Raw genomic sequence first — 22,056 nt, forward strand, 5'->3', positions numbered from 1 at the left:
TTATTGCAAGAGCAAGATCGTCACATGAAAAGGTAAAAGGTTGAAGGTAGTCAGAAGATGGGAAGGAGGGGGTAGAAAGAGAGATATTCGATAGAGATGACAGGGAGGTTGAAGATGAATTAGAAGAGGGGAGGGAAGATATTGAAGATAGGAAGGGGGAGGAAGAAGAGGAGGAGGGGGATGAAGAAGAGGAGGAAAAAGGAGGAGGACAGTGGCGTAGCGTCCATGTAGGGCGTGTATGGCGGCCATACACTCAAAATTTACTCAAATACCCTTATTATATTGACTTTAAATAATGGAAGAGGAAGAAGAAGAAGAGGAGGAGGAGGAGGAGGAGGGGGATGAAGAAGAACAGGAGGAAAAAGGAGGAGGAGGAGGAGGAGGAGAAGAAGAAGAAGAAGAGGAAGAAGAAGAAGAAGGCGAAGAAGAAGAAGGCGAAGAAGAGGAAGAAGAAGAAGAAGAAGGCAAAGAAGAAGGCGAAGAAGAAGAAGGCGAAGAAGAGGAAGAAGAAGAAGAAGAAGAAGAAGAAGAAGAAGAAAAATTACAGCTGTAGTCCGGCTGACCACCGCTAAATACAGACTTAAAATGAGAGGCGAAAGCATCAGCAATTATACGTGAATCTGATGTTACATTGTTATTAATTATGAAACAGTTTTGCTGTCTATGAGATTTCTTTTGATTTGTAAATTGCCAGAACTCACGGGGGTTGGTTTTGGAGTTTTTTGCCAATCCCAGTCAGACCCGAAAAATCCCCGAGAAGGGATAAATCCCTCAAGTAAGAATAAGAACACGGAGAAGGGCACCATATAGTGCACTACGGAAGCTCAAAACAATTACTTGCCCAACAATGTTCATGCATGGTATGGAATTTGAATAGTGAAATATGTGAAAATCAAGGCGCCAGTTACGACCATGCTGAGATACTCTTTGTTTGAATCGTTCCGTTGATTTTTAGTCCGTCCTTCCTTTATTATTACTAATAATAAAAGGTATAGTGGACGGACTATTGTATTCGCGTATTTAGAATGTTTGATTGCCGAGGTTATCCCGTCAATCATAACAAGGAAAAAGACATTTCCAAGAAGGCTGCCCTGAGGGACAGAGGAGGAGGGATAGTAAGGAGTAGAGAGTACATTTTTATATTTAACACGGAGTCTGCGTTTTTCCAGGTAGGAGGCGAAAAGTTTGACAAGGCAGATAGGAAAACCAAACTGATGTAGTCTAAATAACAGTATGGAGGTAGGAGGCAAAAAGTTTGACAAGGCAGATAGGAAAACCAAACTGATGCAGTCTAAATAACAGTATGGTGTGGTCTACCCGGTCAAAGATAAGAAACAATAGAAGAAACCAAAAAGAAGAAGATGAATAAAAAAGAATATGCAACCAAGAAAGTAAAGATATTGACAGTAGGTACAATTCAGGTATTTGATTGAGTCTTCCAGTTACTTAGAGTTACACTTTTGAGTTAATAAGAACAGCCCACTACAACGTGTGATTTATTTATTTTTAGGGTTCTTACGGAGTCGACGAGAAAAAAGGAAGGAGAAAAAGAAGAACAAAAAACGAGATGGTTCAGATAGTACCGGAAAAGAAGTAAGGTAATACCCAACATTATTTTCTTATTATTATTTATTTTATTATCTTATAATCTATATTTTCCGAGTTTTTTTTACGATTTTTAAGGGTCTCCATATTTCCAGGAGACCCTGGTTTATCTCCAGCACCTGACGCAGAATATCACTAAAGCACATATTGAAAATTCCATTTCCAGACTATGGAATTCTTCTCATAGGGGCTCACATAGGAGTAGCTAAGGAACATTCATGAAATCATGACCCCCCTGGTAAAATACTTAAAGAATCACAGTAGATATCTTCCGCAAATGTCGTATGTAGTTTATTATTTATACTTGGACTTTTCAGTCTCATTCTGGCAGGATAAACGAGGTTTATAATTCTTAATAATTTATAGTTATGATCCTTTACTAACTCTAATCGGTTTTCCGCAGGGATGAAAAGGAAAACTCGGAGCCCAAATCTGAGGCACCTACTCCGGAGGTGGATGAAGAAGGTTACCGAATTCGGCCCAAGGAAGAAATGTGGGACGCGGAGAAATTCTATTCCAGCTCCGATTCAGATTCAGGTGAAAGGAAGATTTTTTTAAAAGTCATTATCAAAATCCACACCAGTGCACCTGGAAACATTGAAGTCACCAACTACAAGAAGATTTTTGTTTGTGATTGATTGACATTTTTCTAGGTCAGAGAAGAAAGTCAAAATAGTTTGAGATTTAACGGGTGGAGTAAAATACACTAAACAAAGGTATATAATTTTGCCTGACATTTTAATTTTAAGTAACATAGATTCACACATAGGGTCATTAGTTTCATATTGATCTAGACGAACCACATTCAGATCAGGGTTTATGCCTACAAGGAGGCCGCCACCGATTGCTCGACCTGAGATTTGACAATCCCTGTCCTTTCTAAACACATTATAATTATGCGAGAAAAGTTCTGAACTGAAAATAGAGTCCTTCAACCAGGATTCAGTGACGAGAATAATATCCTGTGTGCACGACGTAGTATTCGACCTCAAGTTATGTGATGTTTTCCAATCCACTCGACCCCGAAAAATACTAAATCCATTAGAATTTTCTATTTGATTCAAGTAACATGGGATTGTTTTGCATGTAAATTTTAATACCGGTACTGAAGACTTAAGATCTTTAGAATCAATTGGACACACCTTTATAATAGTGCTCAATCATTCGCTTGAATAAGACCAAGATTGCCCTTAGTTTCCTTTGATGTTATAGCCATTGTGCCATTCTATTCGTTCTTATTATAATTATTTTCATGTGTAATCATGTTACAGATGATGACAGAGATCACAAGATTCACGTGGAGATCAAACCCCTGAGTGCCAACACAAATCAGATCAGCGCCAGTGTGGATGAACTACGAGTTACTGGTAAGTTACTAGTTTAAATCTCTTAAAGATGTTGATAGAATTGAGGGAAATTGATGGTCTTTCACCGGAAAGTTGTTGAGCTTCCCGGGTCCTAAGGGGTCGTAGATCCAACCATCGTGAGAACCCCCAACCATCGTGATAACGGCTAAATACACCACCCTAACCCCGATAGACCTCTGGAAGAACCCAATGCAAGCTGCCACCTTCCTTGATCTCATACCAACCCTGGAACCTGTTGGGGATGTTGACTGATTTGCTGTTACTACTACAACAACAACAGCAAGAACCCCCTGAAAAAAGTGTTTTTATCTATCCTCATTATTCATTATAATCATTATTAACGAAGATACATAGAAGAACACCCACCAGTAACTTATACTCTTGGTGAAGAGTATAACTGTGAAGAGTATAAGTTACTGGTTTTCTTCTTTTCAAGACGAATCTTCACAAAGTCACGTCAGAATCTATCATTATGAAGATACATAGGCTTTCGTGAATTTCGGTTGTATTTTTACACACACCATATCCTTCCGGTTCTCGCTTTACAGCCGGCAACTTAACCCTCTCCCCACTCTCGGTCAAGGAAAGGCGAAACTCCATCGACATTACACATAGGCTTTCGTGAATTTCGGTTGTATTTTTACACACGCCATATCCTTCCGGTTCTCGCTTTACAGCCGGCAACTTAACCCTCTCCCCACTCTCGGTCAAGGAAAGGCGAAACTCCATCGACATTAACCCGGAGGTCAACTTCTCCCAGTCTCCTCACAAGAAGATCAACGGTCTCGCAGAACTCAATCACGCCCTCATGAAGACCATGGGAGACAGCGCTTCCACTGAGGATAAACCGGACCATGTGGATCCAACAGAACCTCCTCTAGGTCTTTGATTTTATTTCCTACATTTTATTATTATTATTATTGTTGTTGTTTTTTTTGTTTTTTTTTTTTTTTAATCAAGGTGTTTTTACTTATTTGTTAAAAGTATTCCCCCCCCCCCTAAGTAGCCCCCTTGGCCGCGGGGGGAACACACTAAACTTGCACCCAGGAGGCCCGGCCCCTAAGTAGCCTCCTTGGCCGAGTGGGTATCACACTAGACTTGCACGCAGGAGGCCCTGGTTCGATTCCCGGCGGGGCCGAGGTTTTTTTTGCGGCTCTGTGCTTGGAGTTCGGGGTGCACTCAGCCTCGTGAGGACAATTGAGTAGCTACTCTAATCGAGTAGCGACCAGTGGCGACATTACCAGTGTAAAAAGATTATTGAAATATGAAAATTGATTGTAAAGGAGGCACTTAGTAATGTTGTGATATCCACAAAAAGCTCTGCTTTACCACTAAGAATTTGAGATTTGAGAGAGAAATGTACTCACCCTAATATGTCAAAATATATAAGACCTTGAACTAAAAATCAAGTCATTAAATAGCTCGTTAAACGTATCAAACAAATATATAAGCTCTTAGTTAGACTGCGGGGGAAAAGACACTTTTCAGTCCTATCCCAGCAGGATAAACAAGATATATTCTATACTATTCTAGGTCTGCTGAGTGGAAATACACCTCCACCATCCTCCAGTACCTCCACTGAGAAAACCACCTCGGATTCGTCCTCCACTTCTAAATATACAAGTAAGTAGAACCTCAAGAACACAGATGTGAAAACAAAGCCACTTTACTATCCAAAAGTCAATCTAACCAGGTCGCAGTGACATAGGGCGTTTATGAAAGCCGATTTCATAGGGGTCGGATGGAAGAGAATGCCTAAGGCATTAATCCCGCCCCTGTATATAGTTTATTTTATTATTTATTTAATTTCTTTTTTGTTATTAATATATTATTTTGTTATTGTTTTTCCTCTCTTGTTTTGTATGTACTTATTGTACCTATACCTTTGTAAATATTCCAAATAAAAAAGTGTTATATACGAGCTATAATAATAATAATGGCCCTACTTATACCAAAATAGCAATCCAAAATGTCGACGTAGAAAAGAAGTGATACCAAAAAATTATGAACGTTGAATGCACTAGCTCCCTATGGATTAAGAAAGTTGAGTAACGTTGCGTGAAGGGCTATCGCGTACTGCTGGTTTTTCTCGGCCCCACTCTGGCTATGTGAGGTTAATATGAGCGAATGGAGAGTAAAACACCCGTCACCAAACACCTTAGCAGTCATACACTGACGTAAAACCCCTCTCTGTAGCAAATATTTTGCAAGTTTCCTGTTGCTGATATTATTCAGCGTATTTTGGGGCACGGCACCTGTTGCTGACTGATCCGCACCCCACCTTTTATGATTTATTGGAATAATTTATAAATATTTACCGAACGAAATAGTTTCAGTCGTTTTGTTTATCTCCCGGCTAACGTTAACCCCTATCTAATAAAGCGTTACCTTTTTTGATTTTTCAGACTTGGGGGATTTGTTCTCCGAGGTTGGTGAAATAGTTCCCGCTCTTCCTCCCAAACAGACCGCCCGTATGACTCCTACCCTGACATCTTCTACCATCTCTCTGCCCAGGCCTCCATCCCGGCGCAGTGAGGTATGAATGGGTTAATAATTCTAATATGTATTCCTTTTCAATTCATTTATTTGTTAAATAAACCTATCCAAAAATGTCGGCCTATAAAAGTGGTGAGATCAGAAAATTAAGGCCAAGTCTGCACGTGAATATGGTTGGACACACCTATAGGGAGGTTCTACTGGCGAGGTTAACGACGGAGGCGTTCTCTTCCACTTAACCTTTATATCCTTAATTTATTGGGGCTGATTTTATTTTCCATTTAGATTCGTATAAACTTAACCCAACTTTTGAGGCTGTTTGCCCCTACACCTAATCCTCAGAGTGGGATTTTTGTTTCCGAAAGAAGCATTTCTATTTAATTCTATTCTATTCTATTCTATTCTCATTTCAGGGTCGAGGTCACATCAGTCCTCTGAACTCAACGCTAACTCGATCTGAAAGCGAGTTCAAAACTTCGGGAGTCTCCACAACCAATTCCTCACGAGGTCCTTCGCCTCTTACCATAGGCATGTCTGATACCATTCCTCTAGCTGTGGCCTTCCATGAAATCATCCATTCCTACTTCCGAGGCACTGATGAAACCAGGTTAGTGCGAATTTCATTTTGTTCTGAAGATGCTCTCAAGAGATGGCGAAACACGTCAACTCAGTGTATTATTTGTAATTTTTTATATAGTGTTTTTCATATTTAACCACCTAGGTATGTAACTATTGTAAATATAAAGGGTGTTTTTTTAGAGTTTTTTTTAAACTTCTATAAAAGACATGCTATTGAAGTATGGTCATGATGTTTTGTTTTTTGGAAAGGCAATTGTATGCATTTAGTGTAAATGTAGTTAGACTTAGACTTACGTTGACCTTTGTGTTTCAGGTGCCAAGTGAAAATGTCCGGAGACATGATGTTATCATTCCCCGCTGGTATAGTTTCAATTCTCACTTCCAATCCGTCTCCTGCTCAATTGAAATTCAAAGTTAGCAACATATCTCATATAGAAAACATGTTACCAAATAAACAATTAATCAACATGTAAGTATGAACGAGTCAGATTATGTCCATTTGTACTGTAATTCAAATTCTCTAAGGCCTCGATGATTAGCCATTTTTAGTTAGTACTAGGGCGAATCCGTCGCGTTGGTTCCCCCCACCCACACACACCCCACACATCCATCACACACACACACACACCCATCACACCACACCACACCACACCACACACCCATCACACCACACCACACACACCCATCACACCACACCACACATCCATCACACACACACACCCATCACACCAAACAGACCCAACACACACCACACCCATCCCACAAACACACACCCATCCATCCCACACACACCCATCCATCCCACACACACCACACAAATTTCATTAACATCTGTCAAGCCGTTTTCTCGTGAAAAGAGGACAAAAACAGGTCTACCGGAGTAATTCGCCATTTCAGACTTGTTTTCAATGTGCTTAACAAAGACGAACCCGAAAATAGCCTATAGCCTTCACGGGAGCGCAAGCAATAAGTTGACAAAGTTTCATAGCAATCGGATGAGCGGTTTGGCCAGGCATAAAGTTCGAACAAACACACACACAAACATTCATTTTTATATATTAGATTAAATTTGATTCACGACTTTCTTTTATTTAGTCTAATTATGGGTCTTTTTCATCCAAATTTTATCCTATATTTCTTTCCAAAATAACGTTTTTCCCTCCTATTAGGTGCTTCAACATTACGGACAGAAGGTCGTTCGCGCCGCAAAATAACGTTACCCTTGAGCATTCTTTATTGTAAAGAAAAAATAAATAAATAGACCAAAGCCAAAACATCACATTCGATGTAATAATTTCAATTCTCGATATTAAAGAATAACAGCCCATTTCTGTTTTTGTTTTCAGAGAAGAGAACAAACTCGACAAGTCTAGTGACAGCATGACCTGTGAGTTTAACATGAACATTAATTTTTATATATTTTAGAATAACAGCCCATTTCTGTTTTTGTTTTCAGAGAAGAGAACAAACTCGACAAGTCTAGTGACAGCATGACCTGTGAGTTTAACATGAGTGCCTTAAGCAGTTTATTAAGAAAGCAATGTGAACAGAATCCCAGTGCGTCCTATTTCAACGTAGACATTCTCAAATATCAGGTGAGTTTTTGCCTGATACCAGCCTGAAAGTTCCCTAGCTAAAGAAACAGTAAAGGTTGAGTGCGAACGGTATCCACTCGTAAAAAAATTCGTAACTAAAACATAATTTTTTTGTTAGTTTTTGCCTGATACCAGCCTGAAAGTTCCCTTGCTAATGAAATAGTAAAGGTTGAGTGTGAAGGGCATCCACTCGTAAAATTTTTGTAGCCAAAACCAAATGTCGGCCCAAAACAATCACCCTAGGGCTGATTGAGATGCTGACGAAAAACGCCGACCCCGTCTAAACTGGGGAGAAGGCGAAGAAGACTATTATTTATTTAAAAATTCCATTAAAAAAAAAAAAAAAAATTCCATAAAAAAAAAAAAATGGACTTACCTCGGTGGCGTAGTGGTCAAGACGCTCGCCTGGTAAACAGGAGGGCGTGGGTTCGATCCCAGCCGAGACATGGAATTTTTTCCTCATTTTTTGAGATTTTGACCACATAATAATGGAGCTCTAAGGGTTAGGTGGTAGAGAACGCCTTCGGCGTTAACCTCGCCTAGTGGTTACCTTCCACTCAAGTCTATTATTATTATTATTTTTCTTTTTTTTTTTTTCAGATCAAATCAAAACCAGGTGCTGAGTCATGTCCGTTCCAACTCGTGGCTCATTGGAAGTGCGAACCCACGCACACCGATTTGAAAGTCGACTACAAATACAACAACCACGCTATGGGCTCTCCCTCCCCGCTGCTCAATGTAGTGTTGGCAGTTCCAGTAGATGGGGAAGTGACTAATGTTCAAGCCAAACCCAACGTTCAATGGTAAGAACTTCGTTGTAGTCATTACTTAGTTGTCCATCACTTTTGTTATTTCATACAGTGTTTATAATGTAATAGGGTGTTGCCATTATGTACTATTTTGTCAATTGTCTGTATTATATTTACTTTCTGTCCTCTGTGTCCTCAACAAGCAGAAATGAATGCTGACCATCTCTTAGTGTGCTCAGCCCTTCTAAATTTACAAGACATCTCCGGAAAATATTGGGATGCAAGAAGAAAAATGACCTAATAGTCAATTTCTAGCATTTGAAACCAACCAACCATATTTACTTTGAATAAATAAATTACGATTACAATCAGAAGATCTTCAGCCAGCCTATTTAGCTTAGTTGCGCGTCTGTAAGCGCTAGGTCGCGAGTTCGATTCCCGCCCGGGGCGGATTTTATCGTGAAGGGTGAAGGTTCGTTTTCGGAACGGCTGGCTTTCTCCTATTCTATCCTTCTTCTCTCTTCGATGTTGGGACGATAGGACCTTAGCAGATACAGTTCCCTCTGTCAAACCTCTTGGGGAGATCGGAAGAGCGGTTCAGTTATTTTTATTATTATTATTATTATTTTAAATGTAACTATGCAACAACTTACGCCATACATTGTTTCTATTCAGTTTATGTGGGATAAATGGTAGGATAAAGTAGATTCTATCCCTAACAACATTGATGGTTGGGTAATGATTGATCTTAATATAAAGTACGATATATTGTAAGGCCAACAATTAACCAACCAAAAATGTTTTTTAAAATGTCTTAAAAAAAAAAAAAAAAACTTTTCCTTTGTTTTAGGTTACCGGAAACGAATCGGGCCATCTGGAAGTTCACCGATCTGTCTCAACATTCCGAGAACCACGGCATAGGTTGCGTGAAGGCCAGGTTTGAGCTGAAGAACGGTCCTGGTACTCCGAGCACGATTGCTACTCAGTTCAACTGCGAGGGAACAACTCTGTCCGGTGCTGAGTTCGAATTGATAGGACCCGGCTATCGAGTGTCTTTGGTGAAGCGAAAATTCATGTCAGGTAAGTTAGTTTTAATTTAATTTTTCAAGTTTCCATTTATTAATATTACAACAGATCTTGAAAAAATCATCTAAATGGTATACTCATCCGTAAACGCAAAGCTTGTGCCACGGATAATGTTCAAGCCTGTGGGGATAGTTCTAGTAGTTTGAAAAGAATATACCTTGTTTATCCTGCTCGAATAGGACCAAAGAGTCCTTTTACCCCGCAGTCCAACCAAGTTCTTGTCTTCTTCTTGTTCTTTTACTACGTCTTTTCCTACTCAACTGGAGTCGACATTTTGAATCACCCTCTTTCATACGCTTCGGTTTTGGGTGTGGCTTACTTCTAATCTCTTCTCTTTCAAATCCTGTTTCACTTTGTCCATATATCTCATTTTTGGTCTTCCCTTGTCTCTCTTACCTCTAACTTCCATATCTCTCAGCCTCTTTCCAACATGTCCTTGTTCTCTTCTTTCTAACATAAATGTAGTTTATTACATAATTATTTTTTATTCTGTACCAAATTTTTTTTAATTTTGTTAATTTCATGTAAATAAACGCTATAGCTCTGGGCTATGAAACTGTGAAGAATAATATTATACAGGCAAATAGATAACAATATGTACCATAAACTTCATTTCTTGTTTCAGGGAAGTATATCTGTGATGGTGATTTCGACAACAGATATGGCATCATACCCTCTCCGTCCCCCTCAGATTTTAACTAAATTTTTTATACAAACCAGATCATATTATCGTCATTGTTCTTTGTTTTTTTATGCCCATTACTTTTATTGTTAAATTATTCGTAAATTTTGTTTGTTTTTTAATTTTTATGTTATCGTTCACATCAAGTGTAAGTAGATGTTGAAAACTCAATTTTTCCAAGCTCGGGTCCATTTTGTATTTCTAATCCGAAAACCCCTGCTCTCCCATTAATTCTTTTCGTGTAAAGGCCCCTTCCCATTTGTCGTTCGGAAAAAAATCGTGTCGTACGCAGTGGGAACACTCCCATTTGAATTACATTACTAGGTCATTTTTTGTCGTTCGGGGGAAAAAAATAGTGTCGTGTGTAGTGGGAACACTCTCATTTAAATTACATTGCCTATAAGATATTCGGAAAGAGAGCGGATGAAACTCACGACAAATGGGAACGGACCTTTTCTGTGTACTGTTTAAGTGATGATGTAAAGTTGAACACAAATATTGCGTGGTTACCCATCCGTTATTTTGCATTTCATCAGCAAGCGTCTTTTATTAACTACAGCGATGTCATTGGCCTTTACAATTTCAAATACATACTTTATTTAGACTGCTAACGTAGAACTGAGGAGTCCCTTCTTTTCAGGAGTTTCGATAAAGTCTCGTTCGTTGGGTATAAATTTAAGCAATGTTTTTGTCTCAAATAACGTCACACTTACTGTCTACTATATTTTGTTAGTTTCTCGTATGAGAGCCCCTGTTAAGCACCGAAAATATACTCATAGTGGATTTCACCAACCTTCTTTCCAGCCTCAAACAGCCCGTTAGCTTAACAGCCCTGTTAAGCGAATACAAATTAAGTGGAACTTACCTGGCTGTTAGCTTAACAGGAGTTCTAATGACTGAATAACTATTGGTGAAATCCAACATCAATGAATCGTGCAATCTAATCATTGGGACCATAAACTGAGTTTAAACTCGGTTTAAGCTTAACTCTTGGAGATTAACCAATCTGAATGCCTAAGGCCGGGAGGCCCAAAGTGGGTTTAAACTCCGTTTAACTTCTAATCTCGGTTTAAACAATTTGTCTGGTTGATTTTTTTTTTTTATTTTTTTTTTGTCAACCAATCAGATTTCTTAATCCGAGAGTTAAACTTAAACCGAGTTTTAATTTGAATTATGGTCCCGTCCATAAATGTTTTAAATTATTGTGAATTTAACTGTTCTATGTTACCAATTTGTTCGTTACGTCACGTGATGTCGAATAATCCCCGGGTCTTCAGTCTCATGTTGACTACAAACTTCACGTTGAAATCTAGTTTTTGACGTTTTTCGGGGTTTAGAATCTCGTGTTGAAATCCACCATTGGATCAGTTGATTGGTTATTGGCCGGGCTACAGAGTTTAAACTAAATTGAAGTTTAACTCTCGGATCAAGCAATTTTATTGGCTAAAATCTTTGAAAAAAAAAATTAAAATCAACCAATTAGATTGCTTAATCCGAGAGTTAAACTTAAACCGAGTTTAAACTCTGTGGCACTGGCCGTTAAAAGACCATTTTGGCTCAACATGCGTTAAACTAACATAAAACAACATGAGACTGTGGATTACCTACCTCATGATTTATTAACTGTGGGAACTTTTTAACCCACACTTTAAGGAATGACTCCTCTACTCTGTGAGTAGTTATGGAATACACACAGCTCAGATTTGATTGAAAAACTGTTGGAAATATAGATATGTGCGTTTCCTAAAGTGAATTTACTGGAAGTTTAGTTGAGTTGTTCACACTACCGATAACTTCTTTCCAATTCGCAACCCTAGAATTTTTTGGGTTCAGAAGTCGCCATCTTGAATGTTAAGTCGCCATTTTGATGTTTCCATTGTCCTCCAGTAGTGGACCAGAGCAAACCAAGTTTCAATAGAAACTGAACCATGAACTCCGTTAGCCTAATGCTGAAAACCACAATCAGAGTAACTTAGTTCAAATCTTGATTTAAGCAGTCTGATTGCTTTGTAGAAGCTTACCCCATCCTTTAGGTCTGTTTGCCCCTACACCTAAGCCTTGGAGTGGGCTTTTGTGTGTATGACAACTAGTAGATTGCTTACTGCAAGCGTTAACAGCTAATCAGATTGTTTAATCCAAGAGTTCAAATTAAACCAAGTTTAAACCCTGATTGTGGTTCTGACAAAAAAAAAAAAAAAAAAAAAAAGGCACATATCAAGTCGGTCTCACAGATCGACTACAACCTCGCATCATGTCCAACTATTTTCTAAAAATCTGGTTGGACGAAATTTTACATCTGTAAGGGTTTTTGTGTAGAGGGCTTATAAGTAATGTATAGACATGAAGGGATTCAAAAGGTTACCTTTTTACAAAAAGGATCTCTTATCTGTTAAATTTATTACTTCAAGGGAATTTACGATTATTTTTACCATTTTAAAGGAATTCATGATTAATTTCTTAATATTTGAAAGGGAAACTCAAGTTACTCATAACGTCATAAACGATTTTTTTTTTTTTTTTTTTTTTTTTTTTAAACCTTTTTACAAAAGTGAATTTAAAGTTATTTTTATCTCGTACGTTTGTTTCACCAAAACTCTTGAACGGTTTGTCCGATTTTAATGAAATTTGATTCAAAGTGTTTAACACTTTTAGAAGAAATATTCCGCGTTATATTTCAAGCTAGATCTGGATCCTGAGGGGCCGTTTTTTTTTGAGTGAGTGAAGTGAATTTAAAGTTATTTTTATCTCGTACGTTTGTTTCACCAAAACTCTTGAACCGTTTGTCCGATTTTGATGAAATTTGGTCAAAAGTGTTTAACACTTTTAGAAGAAATATTCCGCGTTATATTTCAAGCTAGATCTGGATCCTGAGGGGCCGTTTTTTTTTGAGTGAGTTCTACAGTTTATTGAACCAATAGTGTTTCAACAGAACTAGTATTTAATAGCAGTATTTTTATGCTAGTATTTAATAGTAATACTATTCTTACCTTATAGTCATACAGCATGACCAGTTCTGTTCCATGATATCTCAGTTCATCGTTAGGTCCTGGTTGTCCCGTGATGTTATTGCTCACGCACGTAGCAAAGTTGGAATTGCTCAGTGAAGTGTTGAGTCCAGTGAGGGAATTTTGATTGTTCATTTGCGACAGGTGCCCTGAAATATCAAGAAATTTCGATCACTTCTAAAGGTGTGTCCACACATAGTCGACTGGCTGTCGAACTTAATCTAACAATTGTCTTTCCTCTGACTTGGTTACTTTATGTAGCTGCAAGGAATTGAACCACAGTCCTTGCAGTTGTCAATCCAATGCTTTAACAATTGCACTACTAGGACTTGGTCCCCTGAAGTCCACCGCGCTAGCCACTCCACCAGTCCTAAGTCCTACACCACCTCTGTTGTTACAGTCCCCTCTATCAAACTCCATAAATAAATGCCACTTATTTGTGTTCTTATATCACAACTTTGGTGCTCACTGCAGCATTGTAGGATTTTTTTCAAATATCTCAATAATCTCAGCTCCCAATGTTTACCTACCACTCCTACCATCCTGGCACCAATCGCTATGCACATTTATATTATACATAGCAACTCATTTTCCTCACGAGGCTAAGTGGGCCCTGCAACAGCCAGTCATGGAATCAATTATTTGCATGATACAATTTTTATTGACCCCGCCGGGAATCGAACCCGGGTCTCCCGCGTGCAAGGCAAAATGGGAGCTGATGATTAACAAATTAAAAAATAGTTCACCTTGAATAACATCAGCCGGATACACAAAGCCAGACGGCACAAATCCTTCCTGTCCATCACTCCGCACTATCCAATACCAATCCGGATCCTCTCTATCTAAGCGAAAACGCCGTATGTCAAAAAACCCTACTTTCAGAAATTAAGTTTAAAGATTTCAATCTATACGGCAAACATACGGTTTTGACATACGGCAACACGTTTTAGTGGTTTTTAAGTGGTTTAGGATAAAAAAAATTTAGGATCATAGGAACCATTTGGCACCAAAAACAAAAATCGATTTTTTTGACATACGGCGTTTTTGCTTACCTAGCACGGCAGTATAGTGTATTTGACTATTCTACACGCGATAAAGATTATTGGAAGACGGACGAATGATTAAAATCCCGTGGGATCGGGGGCCTTGGATCAAAGGCTGGTCATAGCAGGAGGACGAGCATAGGCTTTAGGAATGAAACCATACTTTCTAGTTTTGGGCGCGTACGCCCAGAGCCAGCCATCGACTGTTTGATTGCTAAGGTCCGCGTAGATCCAATCTCCCCTCTTCACAGATAGATCATCGGGGGCTTGAGCCTGAAACAGAACGTGGGAACGTTAAGTCATCGAGTTCGACACTTGAAGTCGAACCCAAGACCTAGCGCTTACAAGACAGGGGCGCTACCCTACAAGTTTTTTTTTTTTTTAAGGATTTATTGCAGGATTCTCAAGTAGTGAGCTCTTTTACCCAACCAAGTTAACCAGGCTGACTTCATAAAAGTCGACAGAGTGAATTGACTTTGGGTTTAAACTGGAGGATCTCTATAAATTCCGGATTCGTTTGTAATTGAACGATCGAAGTGAATTTTATATTTACTTTCTCTGCATTGTATTTACTTTCTGTCCTCTGTGTCCTCAACAAGCAGAAATGAATGCTGACCATCTCTTAGTGTGCTCAGCCCTTCTAAATTCACAAGACATCTCCGGAAAATATTGGGATGCAAGAAGAAAAATGACCTAATAGTCAATTTCTAGCATTTGAAACCAACCAACCATATTTACTTTGAATAAATAAATTACGATTACAATCAGAAGATCTTCAGCCAGCCTATTTAGCTTAGTTGCGCGTCTGTAAGCGCTAGGTCGCGAGTTCGATTCCCGCCCGGGGCGGATTTTATCCTGAAGGGTGAAGGTTCGTTTTCGGAACGGCTGGCTTTCTCCTATTCTATCCTTCTTCTCTCTTCGATGTTGGGACGATAGGACCTTAGCAGATACAGTTCCCTCTGTCAAACCTGTTTCTTTTTTTATTTATTTTTATTATTATTATTATTATTTTAAATGTAACTATGCAACAACTTACGCCATACATTGTTTCTATTCAGTTTATGTGGGATAAATGGTAGGATAAAGTAGATTCTATCCCTAACAACATTGATGGTTGGGTAATGATTGATCTTAATATAAAGTACGATATATTGTAAGGCCAACAATTAACCAACCAAAAATGTTGTTTAAAATGTCTTAAAAAAAAAAAAAAAAACTTTTCCTTTGTTTTAGGTTACCGGAAACGAATCGGGCCAGAGAATTGATCAATCATTTTGTTTCTACACGACCCAAGATTTTCTTTTATATTTTTAATTTATTTGTTGAGTTAACTTATTCGTTTAATGTAGGTAACCGTGATACCTTTTACCATCGAGTTGACTAAATGTTTCACAGAATAGGTCCTCAAATATCTATTTACTAATACTCCTAATGGCCGGGCCCACAATCGGAGTTTTAAACTTGATTTAAGTTTAACCCTGGGATTAAGCAAGCTGATTGATTGATTGATTGATTGATTTCAAAAATTTTAGCCAATGAGATTGCTTAATCCGAGAGTTAAATTTAAAATTGTGGCCCTGGCCATAACTTGGTCCATTAAAGCTAAGGAGGACAATCATATATTGCTTTCTGAACTTTTAACAATGATCTCGTATCTGATTGGAAAACAATCACTTTCTGACCTATCAGATACAAGCGAAAGATTTATCCCAATAAAAAAGTACAAGTCTCAATCAGCAAAATATGACTGTATTTCCCAGTACAAAGAAAATTTGAGGGTCTAGTCTAAACTGAACAAAGTTAATTTCATATTCCTTTAGGTGAAAATGATATCCTAAATTATAACGCTATTTGTTTCAAGGTAATTAATATAAGGCTATAAAACTCAAGTATAGACATTATTTATTTGATTATTTTTCTTTTTTTATATAGTACCTTATTCTTACAAAACAATATATTATACAATTGAAAAAAATATAAAAATCAACATTGTATTTTTTTATGATGTACTCAGATACCAAGTCTTGTCTGTCCTTTTTGATTGTTTTAAGCATCTCTCTTGTCCTCAAACTCCTCAATCATCTGTATCAGTTGAGTGGAGTAGAAACGAGCCCTTAATTTTAAGAGTATGTTTTTTTACATCACTGGAAAGAACGCACAAAGCTCAATTTTTGGTACATTTTTTACTGGCATAATTTTCAAACAGGTTTTAAATTCAAATTCGACCAACTCAACCATTATTTACTCCTTGGAAAGTTTTAAAAGAGGGTTGGTTCGGAGTGCTATAGACAATCAGATATGTATAAAAACTGACTGGCCAAACAGGAGGTATATCTGCAAGAGAGATTCTTGGGAGATTCTAATGTAGGTGCCTACCAAGATTCTTTTCTTTCAACGAGAGGTTTAGTATCTTCCAATACATACAACAAATGTAAAAACAAATAAATTAAAATTTAAATAACTATAGTTAAAAAGGAAAGGAAGACATACGTGCAGACCATAGGCTGAAAATCACTTTGGGCTCGGGGGGACCCCAAAACGGATATGTCCACCCCAAATCCCGATTTCGGAAAAATGGACGGATTTCAATACTGTCTTATCACTTGTATAGATTTGTATAACATGATAATACGTATAAGTATCTAGCTAATATAAATAATACAAATATATAACAACATAATTTCCTCAACTTGTTATTTAAGTACATTAAATTTGACGTTAGTTATACCGATCGAGGGTGATCGGTAGAAAAATGAACAAGAAATTTTCATCAATAAAACAGGCATCATCCCTCAATCTTTCGAGGAACAAATAGTTACAAATAATTTCGAGTTAAAAATCATTAAATTAGAGAGTTCCGGCTTATAACAAGTTGATACAACCTTGAAGATTGTACTCAAGAAAACTTTTAGCGTGGTATACACAGATTATTCAGTACCCTAACTTGCATTGTTATTTTTGCTTAAAAAGTACGTTGTCATGGGAACACTTGGTTTACATTTATTTTACTATGTTGTTTATTGCACCAACAGAGTCAAGATGACCCGGCCGAAATAGTGAAGTTAAACATAAACTGCGTCAAGCAATTAGAAGAACGGAACGCTGCGATTTCCTTTGGATAATGGGACCTAGGATTATCAATGTGACATTAATCGGTATCCTTAGCATAAGACACAAGATTCTCATATACTCGTATTTTGGCCAGCAAGTTTCAAATAAAATCGATTTGAGCCAAGAAGAGTAAAGGGCACGGAAAACAACTTGAAAAATGACAGCGTTCCTCTAGTTGCTTGGCCTAGGTTCGGTTTATCAATAGCATTTATCAGGCTGTTAAAGTTATTGGCTTGTCAAATTAGCATCGATTCAAATGGGTTTTGTCAGGCCGATAATTTTAACAGAGCCCTATAGCCAATCCAGATGGATGAGAGCAATAAGTAATAAGTCATCAAAAAAGTAGGTTAAGTTGCCAAACATATCAAATATGCAACGGCAGAAAATGTTTAAAAGAGGAAGGTACATTGCACAGTGATTCAACCTCTTGAAAAAAAGGTCACAGATCGAAGCTACCTCTGCTTTTTAAAAGAGAGAGTTTATGAAAATAGACCTTTACCTTAAATGCAACAATGCAAAACATAACGTGAAAAATAGGATATGAAAGGACTCATGAAGGTCTAGGATCGTTCAAGACCTCGTTGGTGAAATATCTTAAACTTCCCATGCATCAACCAGGATTGAACCCACAGGCCTTGACAACTACACTAGCAAAGCAGATTCAAAATTAAAAAATAGTTCACCTTGAATGACATCAGCCGGATACACAAAGCCAGACGGCACAAATCCTTCCTGTCCATCACTCCGCACTATCCAATACCAATCCGGATCCTCTCTATTCAGCACGGTGACAAATTCCCCTCGCTCCACACTTAGGTCGTTCTCATCCCGAGCTATGAATGTGTACAGAACTATGAATCGCCCCGAGGGATCCTGAAAACGGACATAACGTGAAAAATAGGATATGAAAGGACTCATGAAGGTCTAGGATCGTTCAATACCTCGTTGGTGAAATATCTTAAACTTCCCATGCATCAACCAGGATTGAACCCACAGGCCTTGACAACTACACTAGCAAAGCAGATTCAATCTTATTTATCGTCCCACAGCAATCAGACCCACAGGGAATGAAGCAATCAAGCCCTAACCAGTCTGGCTAGCTGGAGGTTGCAAAGGGTTTATCTTTATCATAATTCAAAGGAAAAGTGCTGGTCCTCATGATGGTTGACTGTGCTTCAATACGGGCCAAGTAATCTTGGCTAGTGATCATCAATCCCCCTCGGTGCAGCTGCACCACTAACAAATAAGTAAGTACTTAAAATTCGTTTTCCATACCACCCAATGGTTAGAATGGACTTTCACAAAGTTACTGAGTCTTCAAGCAAGTATCCAACATTCAATCATATTTACCTTGAAGAAGGGATGCACATCAGGTTGGGAAGATGAGGCACTATGCAAGGATCCTTGGGAGCTGCTAATATTATTTACATTACTACTGGTATTGTTGGCACCGGTGCTGTTCTTCTTATTGCCGAAGCTTTCACAATCAGACACCTCACCACCACCTGAAAATAACATAGTTGTGATAGTTAGTAATACAGTCTTAGTTTATACTGCTCAAAAAAGACTTGATAGTAGTTATAGTTAGTAACAATCTTTGTTTGAACTGCTCAAAAGAGACTAACAATCATATTTATATAATAAAAATTCTTCCTCTTAAGTCAGACTGAAAGGAATTTTGGCCAATCGGATGTTTGGAATTAATATGGCCCTAACGCTGGAGTCTACAATCTCATGTTACCTCTATGATCAATTGATCATGCTTAAAGAAGGTCACCTACATCTGAAACAAACAAACTTACTCGGATTTATGTCCCGTTCAATATCAACACTAGTTCTCTGATCTCTTGGCAGTTTCTTCTTCATATTGTTAATGGCAAGTTCTCCCAAATGAGAATTGTAAGGTGTGCAGTATGAGTGAGGGATGAATCCTTCCTGCCTTGTGTCAGATGATAGCACATACACCCAATCATTTTCCCGGTACAAAATATTTACAACCTGAAATAAAAGAAGGGGGGAAAATGTTTTATTTATTTTTTTCAACACTATTCTTCAATAAACTGCCTGACATGACAAAAAAATCTGAAGACACTAAAAACTAGGTCTATTTTCTCATGTCATAGCAACTTAAAATAGGATGGTGATCCCATGTTTTTAAAGATTTTTTTCCCTGTAACCTTCTGCCATAACTTTTTGCAATGTGCAAAGTTTGTTTGGTATCATTTACTTATTTCCTACTATTTCTCAAAATAAGTATTTTGTTTCTTACCTGTCCTCTCTTGACTTGTAACTCATCATCCACACAAGGTGTGAAGTCATGCAGAACCACCATTTTACTGTCGGGTGAAAGTCCATTTTCTTTTTCAATGCCCACACGAACAAGTGTTTCTATTGAAGCACTTCCAGTAATTCTGCCCATTCCAGGCACACTTGTACGCAACCCATCTTTGTCAAGTTCTCCAGATAAACCTGAAAGTAAACATATTGAATATGAGAACAATTTGTAACAAGATCTTTTTTACTAATTTTCCAAACAAATTGCAAACTAAAGAGTGTAACATTTATTGTACATTGATACTTCTAGAATACATGGTACCTAGGTTCTTTTTCCTAAGTGCTCAGTTTGTCATTGCACTCAAAATAACTGATTTATTAAGGAAAGGAAGACATACGTGCAGACCATAGGCTGAAAATCACTTTGGGCTCGGGGGAACCCCAAAACGGATATGTCCACCCCAAATCCCGATTTCGAAAAAATGGACGGATTTCAATACTGTCGTATCACTTGTATAGATTTGTATAACATGATAATACGTATAAGTATCTAGCTAATATAAATAATACAAATATATAACAACGTAATTTCCTCAACTTGTTATTTAAGTACATTAAATTTGACGTTAGTTATAGCGATCGAGGGTGATCGGTAGAAAAATGAACAAGAAATTTTGATCAATAAAACAGGCATCATCCCTCAATTTTTCGAGGAACAAATAGTTACAAATAATTTCGAGTTAAAAATCATTAAATTAGAGAGTTCCGGCTTATAACAAGTTGATACAACCTTGAAGATTGTACTCAAAAACTTTAGTGTGGTATACACAGAAAAGAAAATTATTCAGTCCCTTAACCTGCATTGTTATTTTTGCTTAAAAAGTACGTTGTCATGGGAACACTTTGTTTACATTTATTTTACGATGTTGTTTATTGCACCAACAGAGTCAAGATGACCCGGCCGAAATAGTTGAAAAAAAAGGTCACAGATCGAAGCTACCTCTGCTTTTTAAAAGAGAGAGTTTATGAAAATAGACCTTTACCTTAAATGCAACAATGCAAGGAATTCTCGCATTCTGATTGGTTCCTTCATTTTGGGTCAATGACTCCTTGCTCTCATATCCATCTGGACAGACTATACTGCCGTGCTAAGCGAAAACGCCGTATGTCAAAAAACCCTACTTTCAGAAATTAAGTTTAAAGATTTCAATCTACCTATACGGCAAACATACGGTTTTGAGTGGTTTAGGATAAAGAAAAAAAATTTAGGATCATAGGAACCATTTGGCACCAAAACGAAAATCGATTTTTTTTTTTTTTTTTTTTTTTTGATTTATTACGTATGTTGGTCATTCCTCCTCCAATAGTAATTTGTTAACTTAATTAGACTAGTACAAAGCAAATACCATGGAGTCATAAGGAAACATCATATCCTAGATTAGCCCCTGGCAACAGCTTCCCCCTAACAAGTGAATATAAGTTGCTATGAACTTAGGGTGCAAGATATTTGAGGAATATCAGACCTGTTTCTTCTTACTATCCCTGACCAAAAGCTATTGAGTCATAGGAGCAAGATTAAGAACCATATCAAGCATACTTACTTTTCTTCTTCTTGCCCCTTCTAATCCTCACAGGACACAGAAAAGCCATGTTAACTTAAGACCAGAGTACACACAATACTTCATACATCACTGGCATTTCATTCTATCCATTCTACTAAGCAGAGATCATTATTTGCTACTGGTGATCACTGCAGAAGTATTATAGCAAAGATTAGATATGTAGGTAGGTCAGGATATCTGGGACCATTTACTGGTCGAGTTTTACAATCAACATTTAATTGATTTGTCTAATAGACCAAACGAATTACAAATCAAGTCCATCAGTTCTCTTTTGCAGATCTTGGATGTTTTTGTACTAGCTTTTTCTATAGAAAAAAATCAAGCAATCACAAAGTTATAATTTATAGTGAGCCAAGTTGCAAGATTGAATATTTATCACTCTTGTACAATAAGTTAACTTTGTTAATGTTAATTTATAACTGACACTCAAAGGGTACTTTTAATGGGAAAATTTAAATTATTAATGGAAAAAAGTTGAAATAATTAGCATAAATTGTAACTTGTAACTATAAAATTAAAATTTATTACTTGGCCACTAGTAAAGTCTAAAGTCCTGGAACTTTTGGAACTTGATTTTTCATTTTCCTTTACAGTACAGTGTTGCCAGATCACAAGATGGAGAATACCTTACAGACTGGAACTTTTGGAACTTGATTTTTCATTTTCCTTTACAGTACAGTGTTGCCAGATCACAAGATGGAGAATACCTTACAGAGAAGAAAAATTTCCGTACAGAAAGAAAATTTCCCTCTCATACCGGATGGGCGTGCACAAAAATACAAAAATATCGGTGGAGGAGGAGGGATAGAGGGAGTGGTACATTTTTTTCCAACTGAGGGTAC

The 22,056-nt window shown here is 37.7% G+C and overlaps 2 protein-coding genes across 2 annotated transcripts; one reads left to right on the forward strand and one right to left on the reverse strand.

The window, feature by feature from the left end:
* The first annotated feature begins 1,025 nt into the window (after window positions 1–1,025).
* On the forward strand, window positions 1,026–12,371 carry LOC103514523 (F-BAR domain only protein 2-like). Its single transcript, XM_026827364.1, has 13 exons — window positions 1,026–1,122; window positions 1,466–1,598; window positions 2,009–2,142; window positions 2,877–2,972; window positions 3,650–3,853; window positions 4,506–4,595; window positions 5,378–5,508; window positions 5,882–6,075; window positions 6,361–6,516; window positions 7,504–7,642; window positions 8,243–8,445; window positions 9,242–9,471; window positions 10,103–12,371. The coding sequence occupies exons 1-13, from the start codon at window positions 1,026–1,028 to the stop codon at window positions 10,177–10,179; spliced, it is 1,884 nt and encodes a 627-aa protein (XP_026683165.1). The 3' UTR covers window positions 10,180–12,371.
* LOC103514530 (SH3 domain-containing protein Dlish) lies at window positions 11,989–21,754 on the reverse strand. Its single transcript, XM_026827370.1, has 8 exons — window positions 21,194–21,754; window positions 19,588–19,787; window positions 19,121–19,316; window positions 18,669–18,823; window positions 18,079–18,191; window positions 13,911–13,987; window positions 13,147–13,313; window positions 11,989–12,102 (listed from the first exon to the last, which is right to left on the reverse strand). The coding sequence occupies exons 1-8, from the start codon at window positions 21,240–21,242 to the stop codon at window positions 11,989–11,991; spliced, it is 1,071 nt and encodes a 356-aa protein (XP_026683171.1). The 5' UTR covers window positions 21,243–21,754.
* Window positions 21,755–22,056: the final 302 nt, after the last annotated feature.

The sequence above is a fragment of the Diaphorina citri genome, unplaced genomic scaffold (assembly GCF_000475195.1).
Source record: "Diaphorina citri unplaced genomic scaffold, Diaci psyllid genome assembly version 1.1 scaffold44, whole genome shotgun sequence".
In the NCBI taxonomy this organism is placed as follows: Eukaryota; Metazoa; Arthropoda; class Insecta; order Hemiptera; family Psyllidae; genus Diaphorina; species Diaphorina citri.